The 25521-nt window shown below is 45.2% G+C and overlaps 1 protein-coding gene across 1 annotated transcript in view; it reads left to right on the top strand.

Annotated features, from left to right (window-relative positions):
• Positions 1–25521, top strand: part of LOC115312865 (retinol dehydrogenase 12) — a 105696-nt gene that overhangs the window by 54104 nt on the left and 26071 nt on the right. The window contains exon 3 of the mRNA XM_029971805.3: positions 20361–20453. Within this exon, the coding sequence (XP_029827665.3) occupies positions 20361–20453 (93 nt within the window). The remainder of the gene's footprint in view (positions 1–20360; positions 20454–25521) is intronic.

Here is a 25521-nt window from a genome sequence, read left to right as displayed (position 1 = left end):
CTATCTCCTGCTGCTAATGAGCTACAACAAACTACCGCGAGGGGCAAAGGGATCTAACCCACTTCAAATGAATCGCAGAAATCAGTTTTGACCATCTTGTATTTAAACCCTGCAAGTCATCAAACGCCATCTTGCATTTAAACCTTGCAAAAACAAATCTCTGTAAACATAAAGCAACAACCCTTGAATGCTTTCAGGTACCGAATATGAAGTAGACTGAAATAAATTATGTTGCACAAAGAAAAAGCTGTGATTTCGGAAATTACAAAAATGTGACTATAAAGCAATATCATTACCCTTCTGTAACTCTCAAAATCAAGCATTTTGATTAATGTCAGACAAAAAAAGCATTAAACAGACGATATTAAAATAATTCCTAGACCTGCTTAAAAATACATTAAAAAAAGGAAATACTTTTAGGCATTTGTTTTAGTTTTGAAAGCAATTTGTTGCACGTGACTCCACATCTGAGTGTTTTAGAGCAATTAAGCACTCTAATGCAATGTATCTGCACTTGAACTGGTGAAGTTAAAGATGAGGTAGAGGCAGAATGCAACCAGGACTGCCTCAGCAGGCCACGCGGTTTTGAGGTCCACCTTCACTGCCACATAGATGGGCGCCTCAGGATTAACAGGCTTGAGCTGACAGCCACCGGGTAGATTGCACTGCCTGCCTGCAACCAGAAAAAAAATTGGGAAATTATGTGATATAAATTTGATACCTATCATCCCCAATTTAAAGAATTGTGGAGAAATATTAATTTTTCTAAGACGCATTTGGAGCATTTGATGGGCCACTGATTCTAGCATTAGAAAGCATCAACCATAGTTAGCAGACGTGACCAGTTTAACTGTTGACTAACGACCATTGACTAAAATTATCACATGGCGAGTGGTAGTCGTCGATTACTAAGCACTTTTTATTCACCGGTCGTTTAAATTTCTCCCCCCGACTTACTTAGGTGACTAACAAATCTTAGTCAAAGGGTTAGTATTGACAAGTGCTGATTGTGGGGCGAGTTCGTACGTGAAAAAAAAAAAATTATTGCGCTTTAAGACAGGGACGGAGGAAGAACATACATCCCAGAGCGCTACACCACACTACTCAGCACCACAGCCGATGCCAACCCTAACTGCCGAACTTCGGCAAATGTAAATATTTTTGCCGAAGTGTTTAGTCAGATTGAAATTGAATGTATGTTTTATTTAGAGATGAGAACAGCACAAAAGCACGAAAACACAGAAGAAGAACACACCGAAAAAGACACACTGAAGCGCCTTGTGTGTCTTACTCTAATTTATTTACTCGAACTATAACCTCAATTACCTCTGGAAAATGGACGAACACCAAACACACGCAAAGAAAATATAAAAATCAAGAGCCTCATTTCAAGTGCCCAAATGCGAAGAAGAACATCAAAATAAAATATCTGACTACGCTTACCTGCAGTAAACAGTGTTAAGAACTGCCACGAGATGCGTCCAAGGTAGCAGGCATCCAGTCCCCTTGACGAAATCAGCCAACAACGTTGACGCAGGACGAAAGAAATATATTCACTCAACTTCAAATAATGCAAACTTGCAAACTTAAACCATCTAACTCGCCTACTGAATGATCCGACTTTTAGAAATGCCCGATCACACGCAAAGAAAATACCAAGACAAAAATATAATTGCTAGTCTCTCTACTTGCGATAATTTTATGCCCTTATTCCGTAATATACTACTATTAATGTTTGCGAGGCGCACGAAAAATTTCTAACTGCCGGATGTCGATGTTTGGCAAATATGTAAATATTTTTTTCCGAAGTTATTTGCCAAATTATAATTGAATGTATGTTTTATTTAGACATGAAGAGCAGCACACAAGTACAAAAACAAAAAGAGTACACACCGAAAAAGACACACGAAAGCGCCTTGTGTGTCTTACTCTAATTTAATTGCTCGAATTATACCATCAATTTTATTTTTTCAGAAATGAACCAACAGCCCACACAAACAAAGCAAACATAAGAATCAAGAGCCCCATTTTAAATGTACAAATGGGAACAAGAAAATCAAAATAAAATGTCAGGCTACGCTTACCTGCAGTAAACAGTGTTGAGAACTGTCACGAGATGAGTCCAAGATAGCTGGCGTCCAGTCCCCTCGACGAAATCAGCCTACAACGTTGCCGCAGGACGAAAGAAATATATTCAGTAAACTTCAAATAATGCAAACTTGAGGCATATCTGACTCGCGTACTGAATAATCAGACTTTTACAAATGCCTGGTCACACGTAAAGAAAATGCCGAGACAATATAATTGCTAGTCTCGCTGCCAGTAACGACTTCATGACCTTATTCCGTAGTATACTACAATTAATATTTGTGAAGCGCACGAATAATTTGCTCAGACCTTTATATTCGGTATTTCAAGGTAACGTGACGTTTTACATAAATGTTTATTGAACCTCGTTAAATTACAAAAACCAAAAAAAAACATTGATTGTAAAAATTAGGGCTTAACACTGACATTTAGAAATATCAACGACGTTAAGAATTAATCACGCCGCTTGGCCGTTGCCGTCAATGAACGCCTGATCGACTCCTGCTCTGAAAAAAAAATCTTATGAGATTTTCGCATATTTCGGCATATCCTCAATTTAACGTCGGACGCGACACGCCAACGACCCCAAACAGAAAAAAATTCATACCCCTTCCCGCTCTAAAAGCGCATTTACGTTGTTGATGCATGCAGTCGTGCGATGCGACTAGATCGCATCGCAAAATAATTAGATGGTCACACTGGCGTGCGCGATGAGCGAGTCCAACGCCTTCGTTCGCGAGCCTTTCTCGAAAACTCTCGTTCCGAACGGCGTTGATTGGCTCAGCCGCTCCGCGACTAGGTTGCATCGCACAAAGTCGGGTCAACAAGCGACTGCTCAAATCGCGTCGCTTTTTGCCTGCGATGGTCACTCTTGTGATGAAAATCATCGCGCGACTAGATCGCACCGCCGGTGTGAACGCGCTTTGAACGTAGGCGACCCCCGATTCACAAGGCGTCTTCTCGCCCGGCCACCCGGCTCCAGGCTTGCCGGGCCACCTCTCTCTCCCCTCCTTTACCCGCACACACATACACCGGGAAAAGCTCCTGGCTACGCCACTGGTTAGCGTATGTCAAACTTCTAAATATGCGCTAGTGCAAGCGACAGTCATTCTAGTTCTTGCTTTTTATGGACTTCGATGATTGAAACCATGTCTGCGTTCGCACCACACAATAATTTAACGGAACGTTCCACGCCTTCAAACGTGAAAACATGTCCGCCACCGCTTTGTCTAGGGAAGACGGGGGTCGCCTTCCCGGGGCCGTCATAACCAAAGCCAAGTGTCGCCCGGGCAGAACATCTTCCTACCTGCATACGGTGCACACGACTTGGATTTTGGACTGAAGTCAATGCAGTGCTCTCTGTGACTTCGTAAGAAGAGACTGAGCCGAACAGAACAATAAAGAACGTTCCTGCGCTAAGACGCCTCCGTCGAATGTTTGAGAAGAAAGACCGTTATCACCGGAGAGGAAAGTCGGCGGGGAACGCGCTCGGCACCGGGCAGGCGCTCACCCACGCATGCGCGAATGACGTGTCATACCAGGAGACAAATTAGCGAACTCGTTTGCGCCTTTCCACAGCCAATCGCAGCGCCCAGGCTCCGGCAGCGCCCAAACAGGTGCACCCTCTGGGAGGTAATATTTACCTCGTTGCTGCTCCTTCGCAGCGAACTTCACCTTGTAGCAACGCATTGCTAGTGTCAGCTGCACCTGAGTAGGTAACAAGTGGAGCGCTTGCCCCCTGGCCGGGAGGAGGGTGGTAAAGGCGGTCTGTTCCCTCCTTTTGGTTCCCTTTTTTCTAAGAGTGTGGCTAGACAATAGAAATTGAACCCGGACCAGCAGGAAAATAACCGACCCTATTTAAAACTTCTGCAACTTAGGCCAGTTCAAACGGGATTATTTCCACTGGTTGAATTGGTTAAACTGGAAAAGTGAAACTGTGCAAACTGGTCTGAGCATGAAACTGTGCACACCGGTCTTACTGTGAAAATGTCTATACTGGTAATACTGTACAACTGTGTATACTGGTCTACTCCATGCAGTTAAACCAACTCAACAGGTCATATTGACAACACAGGTCGTAAACTAATAAAATTCACTATTTCTACAAATGAAATGCATACTGCAGACCGCAAATATAAACATAAAAACATATTTACCACGCAAAAAAATTGTCATGATATGATTCATGTGTCCCAGCCGGTTGGCGAGATTCTCCACATCTTCTGGAGTGTCGGCGTTCCGGTGATGGCTAACATAGTACCCCAAGGCATCTGAATTTAGAATAAACATCACTGATTTGAACCATGGCAGATTTATTTGCACCCGTCTGTTCTAAAACTGTATGTAACTAATGCCACGAATAACGAATATGCACTATCATAAACAGTACGAGAGGCAATATGAAAGCGTGTCCCAATTGTACATGTGATGCCAGCCCCGAGGCAATTAAGTATAAACCACATGGAAGCGATTTGGCGAGCGACAAGACAAGCGACGACGATCTGCTTCACTGTCCCCCAGTCACTCGCGCGACGCGGCAAAGCGCATGAAGGCGACGCGAGCAAGCGGCGATTTCTAGAAAGAGTAAAGCTGTACGCACTATGTAGCAACTCGACCGAAAATGACCATACGCACTACGCTAGGAGCTCGCGCCATTTGGGTCACCCTTTTCGAACGGCGCGTGTATCACTGGGGTGCTCGTTAACCCCCCCCCCCCCCCTCCCCCACGCGCCTGCGTTCACGCTGCTTCGCGGCGATAGTGTGCGGCTGCTAATTACAAAACTTCACCCGTACACGCCGCTTTGCGGCGCCCAGCCGGCAACCCAAGCCCCGCTGTCCCCGATTGCACCTCCGGAAAGGGAGTCTTGTACCATATAGTTCTGCGAAGTTTCGTCGACAACATTCGTTTTTTTTTTCTTCTTTTTTTTTTTTTTCAGTGTTGATCGTAAAAAATAAATGTGGCAAATGTCGTGAAATGCCTCGAAAGAACAAAATGTTCGAAATAAACATAGTAGGTTCACACCGCGGATCGAACCCGCGTCCCCTTGCGCTTAAAGAAGACGCCTTACCACTATGCTATGGCACCTCTTTCTTTATTGCCGTGATTGACATGGTGCAACCAAGAAGTACGGTGCTGTAAAAATGCCATCACTCGCTTACCGACTGGCGTGGCATGGTTAAAAAAGATTTACATGCTAGAGGTCGCTGCCGTTGCTATCAGCAGTACGCGTAGTACTGACGTCACCGGGCGCTCTATAAGAAGAGCACCGTCATACGCGCAGCCAGATCGCTGCCGGCCTCTGCGGAAATAAAGCTGTTTCGCAGTTCTTCCTTCGTCTGGCCACTCCTTGCACCGCAGACATAACAACTGGCGACGAAGATGGGGGCAGCAAAGCCAAGACGAAGGTGAGAAGCCTTGAAGCTGCTTCCAAACAGACAGCGAAACATCACCGCACGCCGCTGGGTACTCGGCGACAGCAAGTTTCTCAAGATGGCATCCTCCAGTCATATCGGCCAAGTAGAAGCCTTCGATGAAACTGTGAGTGACTGGCAGTCTTATGAAGAAAGGTTGACGTCCTTTTTTCTGATCAACAAAATACCTGACGACCTCAAGGTGCATGCTTTTTTAAGCGTTATTGGGCCTAAAACGTACAGTCTCTTGAAGTCTTTGACGGCACCTGCCAAACCGTCAGAAAACACGCTAGAGCAACTAACCCAATTGCTGCGAAACCAGCTGTCACCGAGAGTATCAGTGATTGGAGAACGAGCGAAATTCCATCGCCGTAGTCACTTGGAACACGAGAGTATCGCACAATATGTAGCGGAGCTCAGGAAGCTCTCTCAAACCTGTGAATTTGGCGGTTTCCTAGATGAGTCGCTGAGAGATCGGTTCGTGTGCGGTTTGTTCCGTGCGGACATACAGCGGTATTTGTTTGCAGAGGATAAAACGTTGACATTTCAAAAAGCCGTTGAACGCGCACTCGCGTTAGAAGAAGCTAAAAAAAATGTTCAGGAGGCGCACGCAAAAGAAAGGAGCGATGACTTGCACAAGATGAGTACCGAAGATTCCGCGAAAAGGAAACAGTCGTTCGAGTGTTATCGCTGTGGCTCTGATAAGCATTTCGCGTACTGCTGATAGCAACGGCAGCGGCCTCTAGCACTTCCTCCACCGCAATTTGGAACGTCATGAGGCTTCATAGCGATCGGGGGGTCTTCTCTGGTGTTGTGGGTATCGCCGAGGCGCAGCGTTAGTGGGGGTGACGGGCACCGTTTGTCTTGCGGAGACAGTAGACGGAGGTGGTACGTCGGCTTCAGACGCAGGATAAATGGTGTCGGTATCGTCCTCCCCCACACAAGGGACGGCGCTGTCACTGCAGCGGACGGGACCAGTGTCCTACGTGGTAGAGGTGCGGACACCGGATGGACTCCGTACTTGGAGGCGACACAAGGACCACCTGCGCTCAGCGTCTACTGCAGTGACAGCGCCGTCCCTTGTGGGGGAGGACGATACCGACACCATTTATCCTGCGTCTGAAGCCGACGTACCACCTCCGTCTACTGTCTCCGCAAGACAAACGGTGCCCGTCACCCCCACTAACGCTGCGCCTCGGCGATACCCACAACGCCAGAGAAGACCCCCCGATCGCTATGAAGCCTCATGACGTTCCAAATTGCGGTGGAGGAAGTGCTAGAGGCCGCTGCCGTTGCTATCAGCAGTACGCGTAGTACTGACGTCACCGGGCGCTCTATAAGAAGAGCACCGTCATACGCGCAGCCAGATCGCTGCCGGCCTCTGCGGAAATAAAGCTGTTTCGCAGTCCTTCCTTCGTCTGGCCACTCCTTGCACCGCAGACATAACATTACATTTAACAGTTTTTTCCATTTTTGGTAACCACTCCGGGACATTTGATCGAACCTTCCAAACTTCGACATTATAACGGACAGACTCGGAAAAATATTCCTCCACATGCCTCGTGTCAACATCTGCATGGCGAACCGCCATGCGACATCTCCATATGCTGTGAAGGCCGAGCAACATGACAAGATCGAAAGGCACATAATTCTCGTTTTCGACTGCTAGGAACCGTGTGGCACGGGAATCCAGAGGAAACTCCCTTTTTAGAGTACGCTGCAACACATCTTAGAAAAATATAGCGTCCCAACAGTCCAAGAAGACATGCTCAACTGACTCAGGTTTCTTACACAAAAAAACAGTTATCCCCCCACGCAATAAACATACCCCTCTCCACCATCCACGTTTTAACAGGCAAAGTACCGGTGTGCAACCTAAAAAAAAAGGTTCTGATTCACGCTGGGACGGACATTCTCTTCACACGTTTCAGTACATCCTGCCCCGAACCTGTAGAATACAGAGCTCTATACAGTGGAGCCGGCAAGCTAACGTCAACAAGATCCTGGCACAGCTTTTTCCTAGTGACTTCACTCAGATATTCCAACGAAAAGCGTGCCCTTAGGATTTTGTACGCTCCCACACTTCGCGTATATAATCGAAAATGCACCCACAACTTCCATACTTTGACGATACTATGTACTCAGGCAGAACATTACACAATCGCACTTGACAAACTGTGCTTAAAAACGGGTCCTTGACTTTACGCATGAAAAGGAAACGATTTACCAGCTGCTTCAAGGAACAGAGATAGCGCCAGGCCTCCATCACTCACACTGCGAAAAAGACTAGTCCGGCTCGTGCGCTCATAGGAAGAGCCCCAAATGAAGACCGCAAACACCCGATGCATTTTTTGGATATTCACCCTGGAACAATGTAAAACCTGAAGCACATACCACTATTTACTTATTAGGAACACATTGCAAACAGTGGATCGGGCAAATACCGACAGATCCTTTCCTCCCCACTTCTCAGCTCTTCCTTGCAGTTCGACTACCTGGGTCCTCCAAAAAGGGTCGCTGTCCCGATAGCTTTCCAGGGGGAACCCTAAATACTTTAGCGGAGCCGAGACCCATTTGACGTTTTCAAACACACTTGGCTTCACGTCCCATTCCCCATGCCAAAAACCTATACACTTTTCCCAGTTTACGGCACTACCACTTCTATTTCAAAAACCTTTTAATAATGCTACCGCCTCCCGTACGCTTTCTCTGTTTGCACAAAACAACGCGATATCGTCTGCGTAGGCCAGTACTCGCACCTCGGAAGCATGTAGCTTAAAGCCACGAATGACGCTGCTTTTAACTATGCTCAAGCAGAAAGACTTATGTATACGAAAAACAAAAGCGGGGACAGAGGGTAACCCTGTCGCACGGACCGGAGGACGCCAATACGTTAACCAACTGACTTGTTCACAACCAGGCTAGTCGTGCATCCCTCGTACGCCATACGAACACCCTCTACAATCACGAAGCCTACGTTTACATGTCCCATTGTTGCCATCAAAACCTCGTGTGACACACGATCGAATGCTTTTTCAAGTCTGGAGCATTGAAATTGTATAATTCGTTGCATCACAGCATTTTAGTACACTTCGAGCGGTGTGAATGTTTGTTGTGATCGATCTTCCTTTTATTCCACACGTTTGGTGTGAACCAATTATTTCTCTTATTACTCCTTGAAGCCGTTTTGCTAAAATCTTCATTAGCACTTTGTAGTCCACGTTTGTTAAGGTGATTGGCCTCTAGGATGTAACCGGACGCATTTTGACAATATCTTCGGTCTTGGGTATTAACACAGTGTGAGACCTCACAAGGAGGGTGGTAGTTTTATTCCTTCATGGGCCTCGGTTAAGACATTGTGTAGCACTGGCGCAACTTCATCTCTAAAGGTCTTATAGAAAGCTGCACTAATTCCGTCGGGTTCAGGTGTTTTTCCAGGGCTCAATTCGTCTATCGCTTTCACTATTTCTGTCACGGTGATCGGCATCTCAAGAAATTCCTTAGTTTTCTAATTTAGCTTCGGCAAAAGCACGAAGAACTCCTCCATAAATTCTGTCACTTTGACTCGGCTGTGCGCGAACAAGGTTGAATAATGCTCAAAAAACGCTTGTTCAATATCTGTTTGGTCCTTCATAATTTTTCCATCCTTCTCGATTTCGCTGATTGTGTTCTTTCGTGCATAACGTTTTTCCGTGCCCAACGCCTTTTTTGTCGGAAATTCCCCTACAGCGAACTTTTCTGCTCGTGCTCCGATAAGAGCTCCGTGATAACGCTGTTGATCAAGTACTTCCATTTTTTCCTTCAATTCACGTATATCGTTTTTGAATTTGACCGGCAACTTACTTTCTTCTCTGATGAGCGTTTGAAAGTTTCTGCGCATGACCGCCTCCTCATGCCTCTGAAGTGCCTTTACAGCACAGGCTTTTTCTATGACGATCATTTTAAACTCTTGTTTAAAACCCTCCCATTCAGCTGCGTAGTTGCTTGAAACTTCTTCTAACTTGTTTCAGAGGCCCCGTACCAATTTTGTAAACCCTTTGTCGTCTAAGAGTCGACAGTTCAACTTCCATAGTTCCCAGGAAAACTTTGGTCGCCTATGCGTGCTTCCTAAAACAAAAGAAACTAAGCAGTGGTCACTGAACGATACCGGAACTACTTAATATTATTTGCAAACTGACACTTGTTCTAACGATATGTAAACTCTATCTAACCGAGCGTGGCTGATTTTCTGGAAATGAGAGTACTGAAGAGGTTCCCACGTGACCGATGCATTCCGCCACGTCATAAAGACCTGCCTCGCTGACGTCGTTCAATACCAACGTGCCAGCATCTCTGTACGGGGTCACTCAGGTCTTATCTTTTGCTGAACAGACACAATTGAAATCTCCTAGCAAATAACATTACGTTCGCACACACAGTAACCATGGACAAATTCAAAGAAGATTTTGCGGTCCACTGCAGAATTCTGCGCGTACAGACAAATAACACGCCAGTGTGCCGAATAGTATGTGAAATCACAAATCACAAGCTTACCCGTAAGACATGTGACAACAGACTCTACAGTTATACCGATCGAATCCTTTAAGAACAAACATCAACCTCCGGAATTTCCTATTGCATGACTTACACAAACGTTGTACCGCGATATAAAGGGTCGTAACATACTCTAAGTGCGCTGGTCGCTCTCCACCTTTGTCTCTTGTATTGCTACTATGTCTAGCTCTTGGTCAATAAACAGGCGATTCAGCTGATACTGCTTACGCCTATCACTTAGACCTCGAACATTCAACGTGCCTACACGCAATGGCTTTTCAAGGACTGGTGTGGTCATTTGCGTGTACGCATAAAGAGCATATCATGCCTCAATGACAAACTGTTACTCTGGGGCGGCGGGCTGCCTCGAGACAAGGACGATGACCGCCTTGGAGACTCTCCCCCCCCCCCCCCTCTCCCCACTTGTTCTTGACATAATCCCCCTCTTGTTCCGAGCTCTGCCGAGGCTGCTCACCTGGTCCAGCCACAGCCGCAGCTGCCCCTTCGTGTCTTCGCTTAATCATCGCCGGGTTGAAGTCCATGTCGTTGCCGTGTTTCTCGCTCTCGGAGGTTTTAGTTGTATCAAATCCAGGCACAGTCCTGTCTTCGCTACTTTGCGTCATCGAAGAAGTTTGCTCAGCCTCCGACTTTCCTTGCTGTTCTTCATCCTTGGTATTCGGTGCCTCAGTAGGTGCTTGACTGTTGCTACCGTGTGCACTTTCACTGTTCGCACCCCCGGCCACGCTTACATCTTCCTTGGCCTCAACCTCGTCCATCAGTTCCTCGTTGACGCCGCCACCATCGTTGTGCACTGCCACAGCCCGGGCATACCTGCGGGTGCATGCCGTGCTTTCGTGCCCCAAACCACGACAATCGGAGCACCAAACCGCCCTACACTCACGCCGTATGTGCCCCATGCGTCGGCAACGTAGGCAAACGGGCGCACGCCCCGTAATCACTACCACGACCGTGCCCCCGTTGAATCGGAGCTGGGGCGGCAGGCTCTCTGGCCAGTGTTAGGTCCTGGCGGAGAGTTAGGACGACTGACAGAGTTGTAGACTCGACGCCCACGAGTCCGTCCACCTTCCACATCTCACAAATGACGCTCTTTATCTCGCCGTACGGTTCAAAAGCGCGGCGGACAGTGTCGACGGGCACGTCAAAGGCCACCCAACGCAGCTTCACCCTGACCTCTCTCCGATATGGGTCAATCGCTAGGCAGCGACGCCCCTTCGCCTGGTTTTCACCGGCTTGCAGCAGCTTCTCCTTGGCCTCTGGTGTTTTCAACTTGAGGAACCACACGTGACCCATCTGATAGGCTCCGAGACCCGCCAACTCCGACAATACTCCAGCCTGTTGTAACGGACGTACGAAATCTTCGGCCCGGTATGGGCGTCCGCCGGTGTCGCAGTGCGACACAACGCTGTTCTTCACCATTTTTCCTGTTGGCAAATGTGGCGGGATGGTCCGGATTCTTCAGTCGTAGTTCACTTAGTACCGGCCGAAGCCTCAACAGTTCCCCGGCCTGTGACCGGTGAGTTTTCCTTGGAGTACATTGAAAGCGTCCGTTTGAAACGGCGTTTTCTTCATTCTCTCACTATGCTGGCCACTGCATAGAAAAATCGTTGATACCATTCGTTTTATGGGAGCTTCGCGTAGTGCGTATAGCCCATTCCTGCCGAGCTGCACGACGAAGCGCGTGTATTTTTAGTCTTCTAGAAATCCAAAAACCTAGCGACGCGACGAGCGACCGGAGGAAATCGCCGCTCGTCGCTGACTCTCATCGCTCTCTTAATCGCTTACACGCGGTTCAGCCTTTACGCAAAGCAACGCCTAGGAATAAAAAGATCGTGGTGTTGTTACCAGTGTTGCCATCTATCTTTTTTTTTTTTTTTTTTTTGCGCGCGCGCCGCTAATTTGAGATTAGGAAGTCACTAAACAGTCGCTAGATTCGCCGGGAAGTCGCTAAATATTCGCTGAATTCCAAAAGCTTATCAAACCCTTTCAAAGTAAATGAACCTCAAATAATGATATTTCAGGTATTTTAAGAGGTTAAATTTACCCTGAAAAACAAGTAGGACGTTTTTTATTTGTAATGATGTTTTGGGGAACGACTAGGCGGTAAGTACGAAAGTGCGAATAAGAAACGGGTACTTCTTATTTTTAACACGGGAATAATGACTGCTTTTTCTTCAAGAACAGTTCAACGGAACAGTCTAAAGAAGAGTTCTTCCTCGATGGTGACTGCAATCAAGTCACCTAAATCTGCCGATGTCGACGGTTCGTTGCCAGCTTCCCATACAAAAATGGTCTATGGTTGTCTATGGAAATTTATATGGCTGTTTATCACCCCCTATGGCCCTCTATGGTCGGCCATAGAAATCCATAAAGACATCTACAGCCAGCTATAGAAAGATCTATGGCCCTGTGTCTAAAGACTGGGAACCAATACATTTTCTTTACCCGCTTATAGATAATTCTATGGACACAAGTCTAAAGACTGGGAACCAATAAATTGTCTTTAACCCTCTATAGAAAATTTTATTGCCCAGAGTCTAAAGACTGGGAACCAATAAAATTGCTTTAGACGCCTATAGAATATTATATGGCCCCATTTCTAAAGACAGCGAACCAAGAAATGTTTTTACCCGCCTATAAAAAATCCTTTGGCCCCGAGTTTAAATACTGGAAACCAATTATTTGTCTTTACTCGTCTATAGAAAAATTTATGGCCCCGAGTCTAAAGGCCAAGAACCAATACATTTTCTTTCCACGCCTATAGAAAATCACTACCGGCGCTTACTTTTTAGTAAAAACACTCCACGTTAGAAAATTAAATCAATACTAAATTTTTGTAATGGAGGTGACAAACCATGACCCAAGATATGTTCTCTGCTGGTGCAACGAGTCGTGAAAATTAGTAATATCGTTTGTTTGAAAAAGCCATTAAAATATTTGTGCCACAATTAAAATTAATTATTACCCCCAAAAGTGAAAATAAATTACAATGGCGCCGAACACTGCAACCAAGCAATAGCTTGATTGCAATCTTCAGCACCAGTGTACTGCACGTCATCACTGCATTGTCAACGTGATTCATCAAACTTATTAAAAAGATAATCAATAAATTTTAGTTAATTAGCCTAATGATCTACATTTGCTTTTTTCAGGGTGTCGAACTAAGAGATGGGGGCTATTCCAAGAGACAATTCAAATAATGTATTAAGTACGAGTAATATTTGCTCCGCCTCTCCGTGTTTTTGAGACAAATGATGGGTCACCGGGAAAGTCGGATTCAAAAATTAGACTGCTATATATACAGCTAGTGCGAACATAGCATACGTTCGTACTAAATGTATAAATGGCAGTCCGGTGTTGCTGCGTTGTTGCTGTTCTGTGGGGTAGTGTTCTGCTTGTGTTGTGTGTACTCTGTGTGTTCAGAGATGTATGTATATCTACCATGTAGCGTTCACAACTTTGGGGAACTTGAAGTAAATTTTTTTAGAGTTTGCTGGCTAAAGAGAGCCATAGGATAAGCCATAGAGGAGTCTTTAGCCAACCATTAGAAAAGCTAAAGAGCGCTATGGCTGGAAGCGATAGGGCCATAGACAAAGCTAAAGAGCCCCATAAAGGCGACCATAAGAAATGCTAAAGACAGCCATAGAAAATTCTTTAGCTAATTGGGCCAAATAGCTAAAGCCGACCATACAAAGAATTTTCTATAGCCGACCATAGGACATTTTTGTTGTTCGGCGAATCGGCACAGCTGAAGCCTACAAATGTAGGCTTCAGCTGTGCCGATTCGCCGAACAACCTCTTCTGGAAGTTCGTCGTCGAAACACGTCTTTGCGTGCCTTTTGAGGCCAGCTGTTATAGTCAGGATGACGTTTGGCGGAGAGCACGTGGGTACGTGGGCGCGAGAGAGATGGTCTGCAGTGTTGACAATGTTGACATATTTTTAGAGTGCGCCGCTAAATTGAGCATATACCCAAAGCAGACTCAGCTAGAGTCGCAAAAAGGTTTAGCCCGCGAGGATCTCCAAAATTGTTCAAAATAACAAGATTGCGGCTGAACAGCAAAGTCGCTAAAAAAGTCGCTAGCCGTTAAATAAAAAAAAATATCCGTCGCTAAACGTATAAAAAATCGCATTGCTACCTGGCCATCTCTGACCGAGGAAAATCAATAGACAGCCAGGTTACATCAAATACTGGCGGCAGCCTGTTTACCCTGGCCATCAATGACCAAGTAAATAGATTGATCAACCAGGAAAGGCGTTCCCTGGTAGTTCCGTGGCTTTCTGGAGCAAGGAAAGAGTGTGAAACGCCAGGCTGGCATATAGACGTAAATGACTGGGCAGTCATGTCCAAGCTATCACAACTAAGTGCCAATCCTTGCACCAGTTAAACCAAGCAAGTGTGCTACCTGGGCCAAAAGGAGCCATATTTAAGATAACTGTAGAGCTCAAAACATCGTACGTTCGAATTCGAATGTATGAGCTCAAGGCAAATGCACTCCGTCAGCACATCTAGGGTTTAGGAGAAGCTTGGAAGATCTAAGACATCTTGAAATGTATTGAAAACGTTTTATTTCGAACACAAAAAGTACACAAACTTTCCACACCCATTTTACAGTCACATACTCATCAAACAAGCGCTTGCGTTTAGCTGACTCGCCTCATACATGATTTCCTTGTTAAAACGGATAAACAATTCTTTGGAGGGTTGATATCCTAACAGAACTAGTTCTCCCCAAGGAAAGTAAACCTTACATTGAGGATGTTTTGAATAGTTGGAAAGGACAACCGGTTCCTTAGGTCTGACTTTGTGAGAAACACGGGACTGAATACTCTCTTCACGGCAGCATTGGATATGGGCATTGTCAGGAGCGCGATTCCAAGCTCGGGTAGCAACGGAAGTATGACTACTCCGGTGCTTCAAACTTGACCTTGTTCGGATTATGCATTGTTTTAAATATGTTGTCTTTTGTTATGGCTAATTGTGTTTTAAGAAATTTCCATGTTTCGCGGAAAACGCTCCTTTGCTATATCCAGTACAACGCGCGCGTTATAGGACGACATCAAATTCTGCTGGATGTCTTGAGTTACATTTAGTGTCCTTTTTCCTCAGATGTCTCCTGTAGGAGAACGGTGGGAAACTCGAGAAAATAAGAGTAGAAAGGAGAGATGACTAAGGAGGATAAGATACAAAAGCTGGCGCTAATAGGATCTAGCGTCGCGCCCACGCATCTTTACACAGAAATTTCCTGAATTCTGGAATCCGAAAAAGTTTACTGTCGCTTTGTAGCCATGCTAAGTTGTATTTTGTGCATCTACTCTAATTTACGCAAGAAAAAAAAATCTCGCGTTAGGATATAAACTAGCCTAAAAATAGCCACATAGCCAACCGCTAAATTTCGACGCCAAATATAGTACATAATAGCCAATGTTGGCTATTAATAGCCCAACCTGGTAACCCTGTAATCCGGGATTGTCAACGGGTAATGCCTTATATGTCAAACGACGTGGTCATGCCCTTACCCGCGCAGAGAAAATCAGTTAAGCAATAAAAAGTCTACCGTTGATTGGTCTTGCGATCGCATACCTTCTACGACGCTTTCAGCTTAGGGGGAGAGAGAAAACGAGTGAATGATTAGAAAGGCAGCAGTTCCTTCAAGGCCAGAAAGGGGGTGCGCGTAAAACGACTAATCTTCAGCGGCATCCCAATAATGAACACAAAGAGAGGATTTGCCACATGTACCCAACGTTGATAGTGCAGTGGATGCTATGTGTGGCCTTGGGCTTCAGGCAGGGCCGTCTTCTGCCTTATCTTTAGCTTGGAGACTGTAGTCACGTGACCCTGACCGGCGACACGATTGGCCTAAAACACCTATAGGGTCTATCCTACTCTCAATACCGAGTGAACAGGACAGCTTTATGAAGGTTTTTTTCTACTGTTTTTTCTTGTGATGACGGCACACTACCCGAGTGTGATGAATTCGTCAGTATACCAGCAATTCCTGATGTATTGTTACCTCAGGAGGGAATTTTTTCGTTGCTTCTCGATATAGACCCGTCGAAGGCCGGGGGACCGGACCGAATTCCAAATGCGTTTTTAAAAAGGTATGCCGAATGGTCGTCCAAATATTTATTGCTTATCTTTCAGAAATCGCTTGATAGTTTTTCGGTCCCAAACGACTGGAAGTTAGGTAAAGTAATTCCGATATTTAAGGAGGGCAAGTCATGTTCCCCAGCAAATTATCGCCCCATTTCCTTAAAATCAACATGCTGTAATATACTAGAGCACATCATTTCCAAGTATGTTCATACATTCCCGGCTGAGCACGGCTTACTAAACAGCTGTCAACATGGATTCCGAAAGGGGCTTTTTACTGTTACGCAACTGACGGAAATTATGCATTTCTTTTCGGAAATTTTAGATAGTAGATGCCAGGTCGACGCTATTTATTTTTTGGATTTTAAAAAGGCGTTCGATAAGGTGAACCACAGAAAGTTAATATGCAAGGTAAGACCTATGCTAAAGAACGAAACCTTGTCTGGATGGATAGCGTCATTTCTTTCCAATCGAAAGCAGTTTGTTAGCATTGAAGACAACTACTCGGATCTTTGTGCCGTTACTTCTGGTGTGCCACAAGGCTCAGTTCTGGGGCCGTCGCTTTTTCTTAACTTAATAGACAATCTGGTTAAGGACATGTCGGTGCACGCGAGACTTTTTGCAGATGACTGTATTCTGTACACTAAGGTAACAACTCTGTCTGACCAAACTAACTTAAACGCTAACCTGCATAGGGTTAAGGATTGGTGCACGAAGTGGCAAATGTCTCTGAATAAAAAAAAAAAAAACGTTTGTATGTCCATCACACATAAATTAAATCCTCTAGCTTATCCGTACAGCATTGATGGCGTCCTCCTTGAAAGAGTAGACAATTATAAGTACCTCGGCGTTACTATATCGAGCGACCTTCGTTGGAACATGCATGTGACAAACATTGTTAAAAAAGCTAATACGCGACTAGCATTTCTACGACGGTACAAGTTGAAACAGAAACTAGATTGCTCGCTTACAAAATGCTGGTTCGTCCCATGCTTGAATACGCGTCGGAAGTATGGGACCCCCACATGAAAAGCATAATCCTTGACCTAGAAAGTGTACAGAGACTGGCCTTGCGTTTCATTTACTCTAGATATCGCAGATTAGATTCGCCGACCGAGCTGTATGCGCTGTGTAATCTTCCTTTGCTTCAGTCTAGACGGGAAAATAAACGCTTGAAGCTTTTTTTCATGATATTTTCTGGTTCATTGCTCATTGACCAATCATGTTACCTAACCCTTCATCAATCCCGTATCACTCGTAACAAACATTCGCGTCACCTGCAAGAGTTTTCGTTCAATTAAGATTGTTTTAAGTATTCATTTTTTCCTCGTACGGTGCGAGACTGGAATCTGTTGCCAGAACATGTCGTTTCTTCCAATCATCTTGAACTGTTCCTTTCCCAGTTTAACGCAATCTAACTATTGTTTATTCTTGATTTGCATTGTTTTTTGGTGTTCCTTGCATTGTGCTTTGTTGCCGTATTATTTTACCAGTTGCTTTTACAAGTGTAACTCGTTGCCACTCCTGTGAAAATCCTAATCAGGACTAACAGTATGTAAAAAAAAAAAAATAAATAAATAAAAATAAAGGCGAGCTTTAGGACTTCAAAAAAGAAGCTGCCCAGCCCAAAAGTGACCCAAAACGCGGAAAGTTTGAAGATACTATGTTTTACGTCGAACTAAGCGGACTATTTCTTTCTCACGATGTCCGCACATAAAATATATATACCGGGTGTTTTTGCGAAGACTTTCAAAAATCCTAAAAATTAGGGCGATTGAAAAAAGAAGAAACTCTCTTCCAGCCACGGCGGACGTCAGGAATTGCCCAAAACCTACTAATTAGCCGGATAATGAATTAAAACTTGTTAATTAACATTTTAATTAGAGGAAATAGACATATGATTCGAATTAGAAAGTTGCAGAGCGTTATCGAAAACCACTAAATCAGTCATTTTCAGAAAGACTTTAAGCGCTTGAGAAGAGTAGTAGCGTACTAAAATTACCACTCGTGGAGCAGGTACAAGGCTGGGGCTAGATAAGAGGCGGAAAAATCGCGCGGGCGCCTTACTGCAACCGCTAGCCTTGTACCTGCTCCACGAGTGGTAACTTTAGTGCGCTACTACTCGTCTCACGAGCTCAAAGTCTTTCTGAAAATGACTGATTTAGTGGTTTTCGATAACGCTCAGCAACTTTCTAATTGGAACCATATGTCTATTTCTTCTAATTAAAATGTTAATTAACAAGTTTCAATTAATTATCCGGCTAATTAGTAGGTTTTGGGCAATTCCTGACGTCCGCCGTGGCTGGTAGTTTGTTCCCGAAGAGAGTTTCTTCTTTTTTCAATCGCCCTAATTTTTAGGATTTTTGAAAGTCTGCGGAAAAACACCCGGTATATATATATATATATATATATTACCAATAAGTTTAAAATTATGTGTACAATGTTAGACTTGGTGAATTTACATAAAAAAAAGAAATAGCCTACCTTGAGCGTTGATGCGATAACGGCGTGGTCGTTTACTTGGATGTGTTCTTTTCATTAAACGTTCAGTTGAAGTTCAGCGCTCGTCTTGTGCATTCCTCCTTTGTTCTTGTGTTTTGTGCGCTGCTACCAGTTGTAATACACTGTCAGGTTCGCGTTTTGAACTTCCAATGTTTTTTTACGGAAACGCGACACATAAAGGACACCTCGGACAACAAATCTTCGGACTTTCAACACACGATGAATCGCCGACGCTCGCAGACGGAAGGTTGCGACGCTGCGCGAACGGTTTTTGCGAGATGCTGCATAGGGTACGCCGGGCGCAACGGCTTCGGAGCCGTTCGAAGAGAAAAGGATTCTCGACGGCGAAGTAGCGTCTGGCACCTCCAGTAAGCTAAGGATGCCGGAGAGTACCGCGCTTCAACGTTTTAGCAGAGTGAGCGCGGCCGGCCAGATCGAGGCGTAGTCGGCTCTCGCATCGCGATTGCTACGTCGTTGCTCTGCTTACATATATGATATGTGCAGTGGCAGTCGAGGCAGCCCTCTCGAGACTTCATTCGAATCCAATAGACGACTTTATAACACGATAGACTGTCGTAAGAAGAGTAAAGCTCATTTCGGTAGCGGCGTAAGCAGCGGCTTTACGTTCGTTGACGCCTGCGTCGAGAAGCGAGCACAATTAACGCAACCCAGAAACACCAAGAAATCAAGCGCAAACAAAAATCCCCACTACGAGAAGTCGTAAACAAGATGTGCTCCAACAATTGCACCCCCAATTCTGCATTTTTGTTAACACTGAATTTTTGCGGTACATGTCGCTTTTTTTTTTTTTTTTTTGCTCTGCCCAAAAATATAATAGATAAATAGATAAATACACCCTCCAGAAAATTTTAGCTTTTTCCCCATCATTCACTACTCGAACGAAAACAAGTAGCTAAACTGAGATTAACATTTCTTCGCAAATTTCGGAACAGAGTGTGGCAGTAGGTATGTATTACGTTTTGATTTGAAGACCAAAAAAATAATTTCGATAAAGGCGTGCTATACATAGTTACAAGCTCAGCATCTGGCCGCCTCCATGTCTTTGCTCGTGCTACTAAGCGGGTGCGATTTCAAGTCTGCCAAACCAACGTTTCCGCGCACATTGCACCTGCTTCACACGTATGGGACACCAGTTAGGGCGTCCATTCTTGCCATTGTTTAGGCAGTGAAAAATGAAAGCCGTTTACAATTACAATTTACAAGTGTAATGCCGGATTAGAGCGCAGCTCTTGAGGAGGAAGATCAAAGGGTACTGAGGGATAGGTGACTCCCTGAGGTCACGTGACCTCAGGGGGTCATCTGACGTCAGCGGAGTCACGTAACCTGAGGGGGGTCACGTGACCTGGGGAGTCCTGTGACGTCAGGTTGGTCACGTGACCTCAGGGGGGGGCACGTGACCTTGGGGGGTCATGTGACTTTGCGATTACGCCGACGGCAACGCCGACGCCGCTCAAGCCGGAACGGGCCCCTAAGAGCTGCGCTCTAAAAACTCGCAATACTATAAAATGTAATTTTCAAAATTTTTTACATCCAGCTTTATATCATAGGGTACTCCCAACAGTAGAGAAATATGTGAGGCGAGCCATCTCTTGAAGTTTTACTTTGACAATTCGCTACATAGTATAAATCAATAAGAAGGAAAGTATGCCTTCACTTAACGCTTCTCTTCCGACCATTCTGTTGTGCTCCGTCCAGGCTCTGAAGAAGTGGAGCTGACCCGGGACGGCTACGAGCGTGCATTCCAGGTCAACTACCTGGGTCCCTTTCTCCTCACCATGCTGCTCCTGGGTAAGCCACTCTCGCGCACGTAGGCTTGCGGCATTTCAGATTATTCTTGTAGTTTGGTGAGTACCGCTAACCTATACGAATTGAGACCAATTTTCTTTAGCTCGTACGCACTGAACGAATCCCGGAAAAAAGCTCACCGGAGAAAGGCCCACTGAAGAAAAGCTTACCGGAGATAAGCTCACCCGAGAAAAGCCCACCGCAAAATAGGCGAATGCGGAGAAAAGCTCACTAGCCATTGAGCGTATCCGGAGAAAAGCTCACCTATTTTTTTCTTCTTTTTACATGGAGGCTGTTGGATCATGCGTAACATATATCAATTTATTATCATCAAAATTCGTCAGCTTTGTAAAAAAGCAAATGTCATTTTTTTGTAATATTTGTTAAGCTTATTGGTTATATTGCCCCCAAATTAATAATTGCGGGAGAGTGTTTTCTGTGGCTTACTGTCTACGCAACGAGAGCTTAACTGAATACGTTATGAACTTGAAGAACAGGAAAAACGTCAAAAACTTAACAATGCCTGCCTAAAACCTAAAAACCAAAACTGTAAATGCCGAACATCCGAAAGTGCATGCGCAACAACGCGGTGCTTGAAAATCTTTTGAAGCGTTTGTTAACCTTTCAAAACAGGATAAAACAGTCAGTAGGATATCGAGGCTTTTTTCTTCCCCGGAAGTGCACGTTTTCCAGCCGTTCGTGCCGGTGTTTCCTCACGTTGCGTTTGTGTGATAGGGCCCTTCTACGTTGAGCCACCCATGACCTTCAGAGCTGCACACTGGCACCCTTGTTACTCGTGACCTATATAGGAACTAGACTTCTGCAAGGCAGCGAATAGAGCGAGTTGGTAAACGTTAAACAAGATAAAAACGGCTCAAGCGACGACGAAGTGAAGAATACAGACGCGACAGGACGAAGCTGTTCTCGCAACTAAAGTTTTGTTACTTAAATTTACAGAAAGACAACAGTGGAGGCGACAGTGGTTACATGAACAAACACCTACTTATATATTAGGCACAACTCACAACACGATATTTGGAGCTGAAAGTGGTCACACACCGCTATTCATATTAGGTCGCAAAGAACGAACCTCTTTATCTGACAGCACTACCGACGGCGCACTGTTAGCTATCAATAAATTGTTGCATGTTTTTTTTTTTGTTTTTTTACCGGAATACGATGTTCTGACTTTATACTTGCGGCTTCATTAATATACAGAATGGGTGATTACTAATTTCTGAGGAATTAGGAAATATTCCCAATGAACTTCAAGAATGTTACAAGAAAGAAGATATATTTTTAAGGAAGTGACGAGTGCGAATTGTGTTAAATTGCCACGTTTCACGCAGAATCCGCGAAGTAGTAAATAAAAAAAATCGGTGAGCTTTTCTCCGCATTTCCTCAAAAGCCAGTGAGCTTTTCTCCGCACCTGCCGGTTTTGCGTTGAGCGTTTTTCCGGTGAGCTTTTCTCCGCCGTCCGCACTGAACGGCAATCCGATCAACACGTAGATGCCTCCTACTGTACTCAGCTGGAAGAGGACAACACAAAGATACAGGTAGGATGCGGACAGTGAACGCCCATCTCCTCTCACACATGTCGACGATCATTTCTCCAACTGATTTTTTTTTTTAAGCCCCCGACAGAGTGTTACAGCAAAGAGAAAGCAAACGATCCCGAGAATGCGACAAACACGCAGTAGCCTCAAGTGCGAATTTCGCTGAGAGCTCAAAGGCGCAGGCATCGCGAGTCTTGAGCGTTTTATTAACGCTTCGGAGCCAACAACGTGTCTGCATTACACGACAGAAACGCCGAAGGACAAATGACGTAGCAAGAAAAGGGAACATTATATGCCCTGCGTTCCTAACGTAGTCAGTGGCTGTAAATTTAATAACTTTCTTTCTTATGAAAGCGATCGGGGAGGTTGGGGACAAAAAGTTGAATCATCAGCCTGGCGAGCTTCCTCCTCCCCAAACTTTATACGATTGTAGATCACAGAAACATACAGTACACTACGTACATACAATGCGCAAAATCACACTGCAAGAAGAAAAAAAGAAAACATCAACATGCGACACCGGCATTCAGAATAAACGACCTAAAGCGTACTGAAACAACTCGAATAATTATTATAAATGCAAACGAAATCACATACTGCAATTGCCATGTATTCAAAAATCAGTGTTTGACAAAATACTCGATAAAAGTATTTAAGTTAAGTTAGTAAGTACCTGCTTTATAAACTATTTAAGATACTACTCAAGTTACTTTCACTGTAAAGTATCTTGAGTAAAGTACGAATACTTAGAAATGTAATTCAATTATTTTTGAAGATACTTCCACATTGCTTAATTTGTATCGACGTCATTGACAACGGCAATTATACAGCTGCGCAAATCTGGTTTACCGAAATGGTTTATTAGCACGCAACAAACAAGAAAGGAAAAAAAAGATCGTAGGGCTATTATATGCAGTTCAACTATAAGGAGCAGGGTATTGTCACGAATGACAAATGACGAGACGGCGAATAACTGAAGAAACTAAGCGTTTAATGGGGCGAACTTGTGCCCAAAATACAATATATGAGAAAAGCTAGCGTCGCAGGCGTCGATGTCGGCGAAACAGCAGGATCGAGCGCTAAAATAAAACTGACTGCGGACAAAAAAAAATATATGGCTTGCTTTGTATATTTATACAGCCTGGATCGCCCTCAACGGGTGATCGGTCTCTTAGCTGTAGATGAGAAATTTAGCCAGTGCAGTACACGTTCAACGTGATGCACGCTAAATTTTTTTTTTTTTTTTACGTGCATCACGCAGTAGTGATTACAGGTACACGTGCCGGTACGAAACTCATCCCGATAGAAACGGGCGGGGGCGGTCGAAACCAGGAGGTTCCCCGCGCAAGCTTTCGCTCCGCATTCCGAGCTGAGACGCGTTAGCCCACTCGGCCACTTCCTCCCCTGACTGTGGACCACCACGCGGAGTCTTTTTTGTACCCGTATGTTCCAAAAACCGTGGGTTTTTGGAACATTCGGCGTCGATCAGACGACAAGATTCTCGAACTTGCGAGAATGTTAAGTTGAATGCATAAATAAAAGAGGAGTCCGGCACCTTGGAATCGAACCCGGAGCCTCCACGCGAGAGCGAAGCGCGGCAACCCTTTGGAAATACCTCAATATGGGGAGGAGATCAGACCGCGGCGCCCCAAGCGGTTAACTTTAGAACTACACGAATGAGGACAACAAATACAATGACTCAGCGCTCGACTAATATGACCGAACGCGGCGTCAGCGTTCGGCTGGAGTTCGTGTTCTCTGGTAAGTTCGAGGAGGGGCTCTTTTGTTACCACTCAGGCATGCATAAACAATGCAGCATGCACTGTGCCCAGTTCAGCATAAACGCCGAAGTGGGTCAAGCTCGCATTCCCTGACAACTACTTTCGGGAGTAGGCGTGAGGGAATGCGACTTAACGTCGCTTCTTTTATTGTTAGTATTTTTACATTACACTGCACCCTGCGCTGTATTGAAGAGGATGACATGGCCATCCCCACAAGGCCTGTGGGCATGTGCGCAGGCCTTGTGGTGGGTAAACACCAAGGTGTGGGGGCAACAAAAAGGACAGAGCGCCTCGCCAATAGTGGCATCGCTGAATGCGGCGCACCTTAGACGCATCGTTTAACTACAATTCATATTCCCTTTTAGGGGAGTTTACTGTAAACGAACTTGGGATAGGGATATGAGTGGACGGTGACATCCTGACGCTCCTTAGACGCATCGTTTAACTGCAATTCATATTCCCTATCAGGGGAGTTCACTATAAACGAACTTGGGATAGGGATATGAGTGTACGGTGACATCCTGACGTACCTTAGACGCATCGTTTAACTACAATTTATATTCTCTATCAGAGGAGTTTACTATAAACGAACTTGGGATAGGGATATGAGTGGACGGTGATGTAGGGCGCCGAGCGCCAAGAAGAGAAGAAGAGGAGCGCAAGGTCGGGGAGCGCGCCACACTGGACAGCGCGTGCAGCACGGCCGACGATCTCGGTGGGGTACCAAAGCAAAGCCTCCGAACATATCGCTCATACCGTTAGATATTGCAAAGTGTAAATAGTGTAAATAAATGTGTAGGACCTACACTTGGTCCCTACATATTTATTTACACGTATTTCTACGCAGGGACGGCTCTAAAAGATCGCTTCAACAACCATACACCGGCCCGCATAAGGTACTTACAAGAGAAGCCAAGACTTTTACAATTGACTACAATGGACGCCAAGAAACCGTTTCCATTGACCGCCTAAAACCCGCTCATCAGGAACCGCTTGGTAATCCAAACCATGCCATTCAGATTTCCACCATTCCCGCTCGACCAACCACGGATCTCACCTGCCTCACCTCACACCGGTTCCCTCCACCTGATCAGAACCATACAGAACACCTCCAATGCACACAAGCACCTCAAGAATTCGACAGACCCAGCTCTGCTTATTCTGAAAACAACCGCAGAGACTGCGGTCAGCTTGGATCAAGACTATCAAACTCTCCGCCACACACGACAACCATTATTCGCCGCAACCAAACAAACACAGGCGATTCTCTCCAAGCTCCAACTCGCCAAGTGACATGGTGTTTACCGTTATCGTACGGTCATGCTAGTAACGCAGGAGAGAGAGAGGGGAGGGAGAGTATTGTAGGGCGCCGAGCGCCAAGAAGAGAAGAAGAGGAGCGCAAGGTCGGGGAGCGCGCGACACTGGACAGAACGTGCAGCACGGCCGACGATCTCGGTGGGGTACCAAAGCAACGCCTCCGAACATATCGCTCATACCGTTAGATATTGCAAAGTGTAAATAGTGTAAATAAATGTAGGACCTGCACTTGGTCCCTACAGTGACATCCTGACGCACCTTAGACGCATCGTTTAACTACAATTCATATTCCCTATCAGGGGAGTTCACTATAAACGAACTTGGGATAGGGATATGAGTGTACGGTGACATCCTGACGCACCTTAGACGCATCGTTTAACTACAATTCATATTCCCTATCAGAGGAGTTTACTATAA

Source organism: Ixodes scapularis, unplaced genomic scaffold, assembly GCF_016920785.2.
Source record: "Ixodes scapularis isolate PalLabHiFi unplaced genomic scaffold, ASM1692078v2 PGA_scaffold5__190_contigs__length_132052651, whole genome shotgun sequence".
Classification (NCBI taxonomy): Eukaryota; Metazoa; Arthropoda; class Arachnida; order Ixodida; family Ixodidae; genus Ixodes; species Ixodes scapularis.
This window is presented reverse-complemented; position numbering and strand designations above follow the sequence as displayed.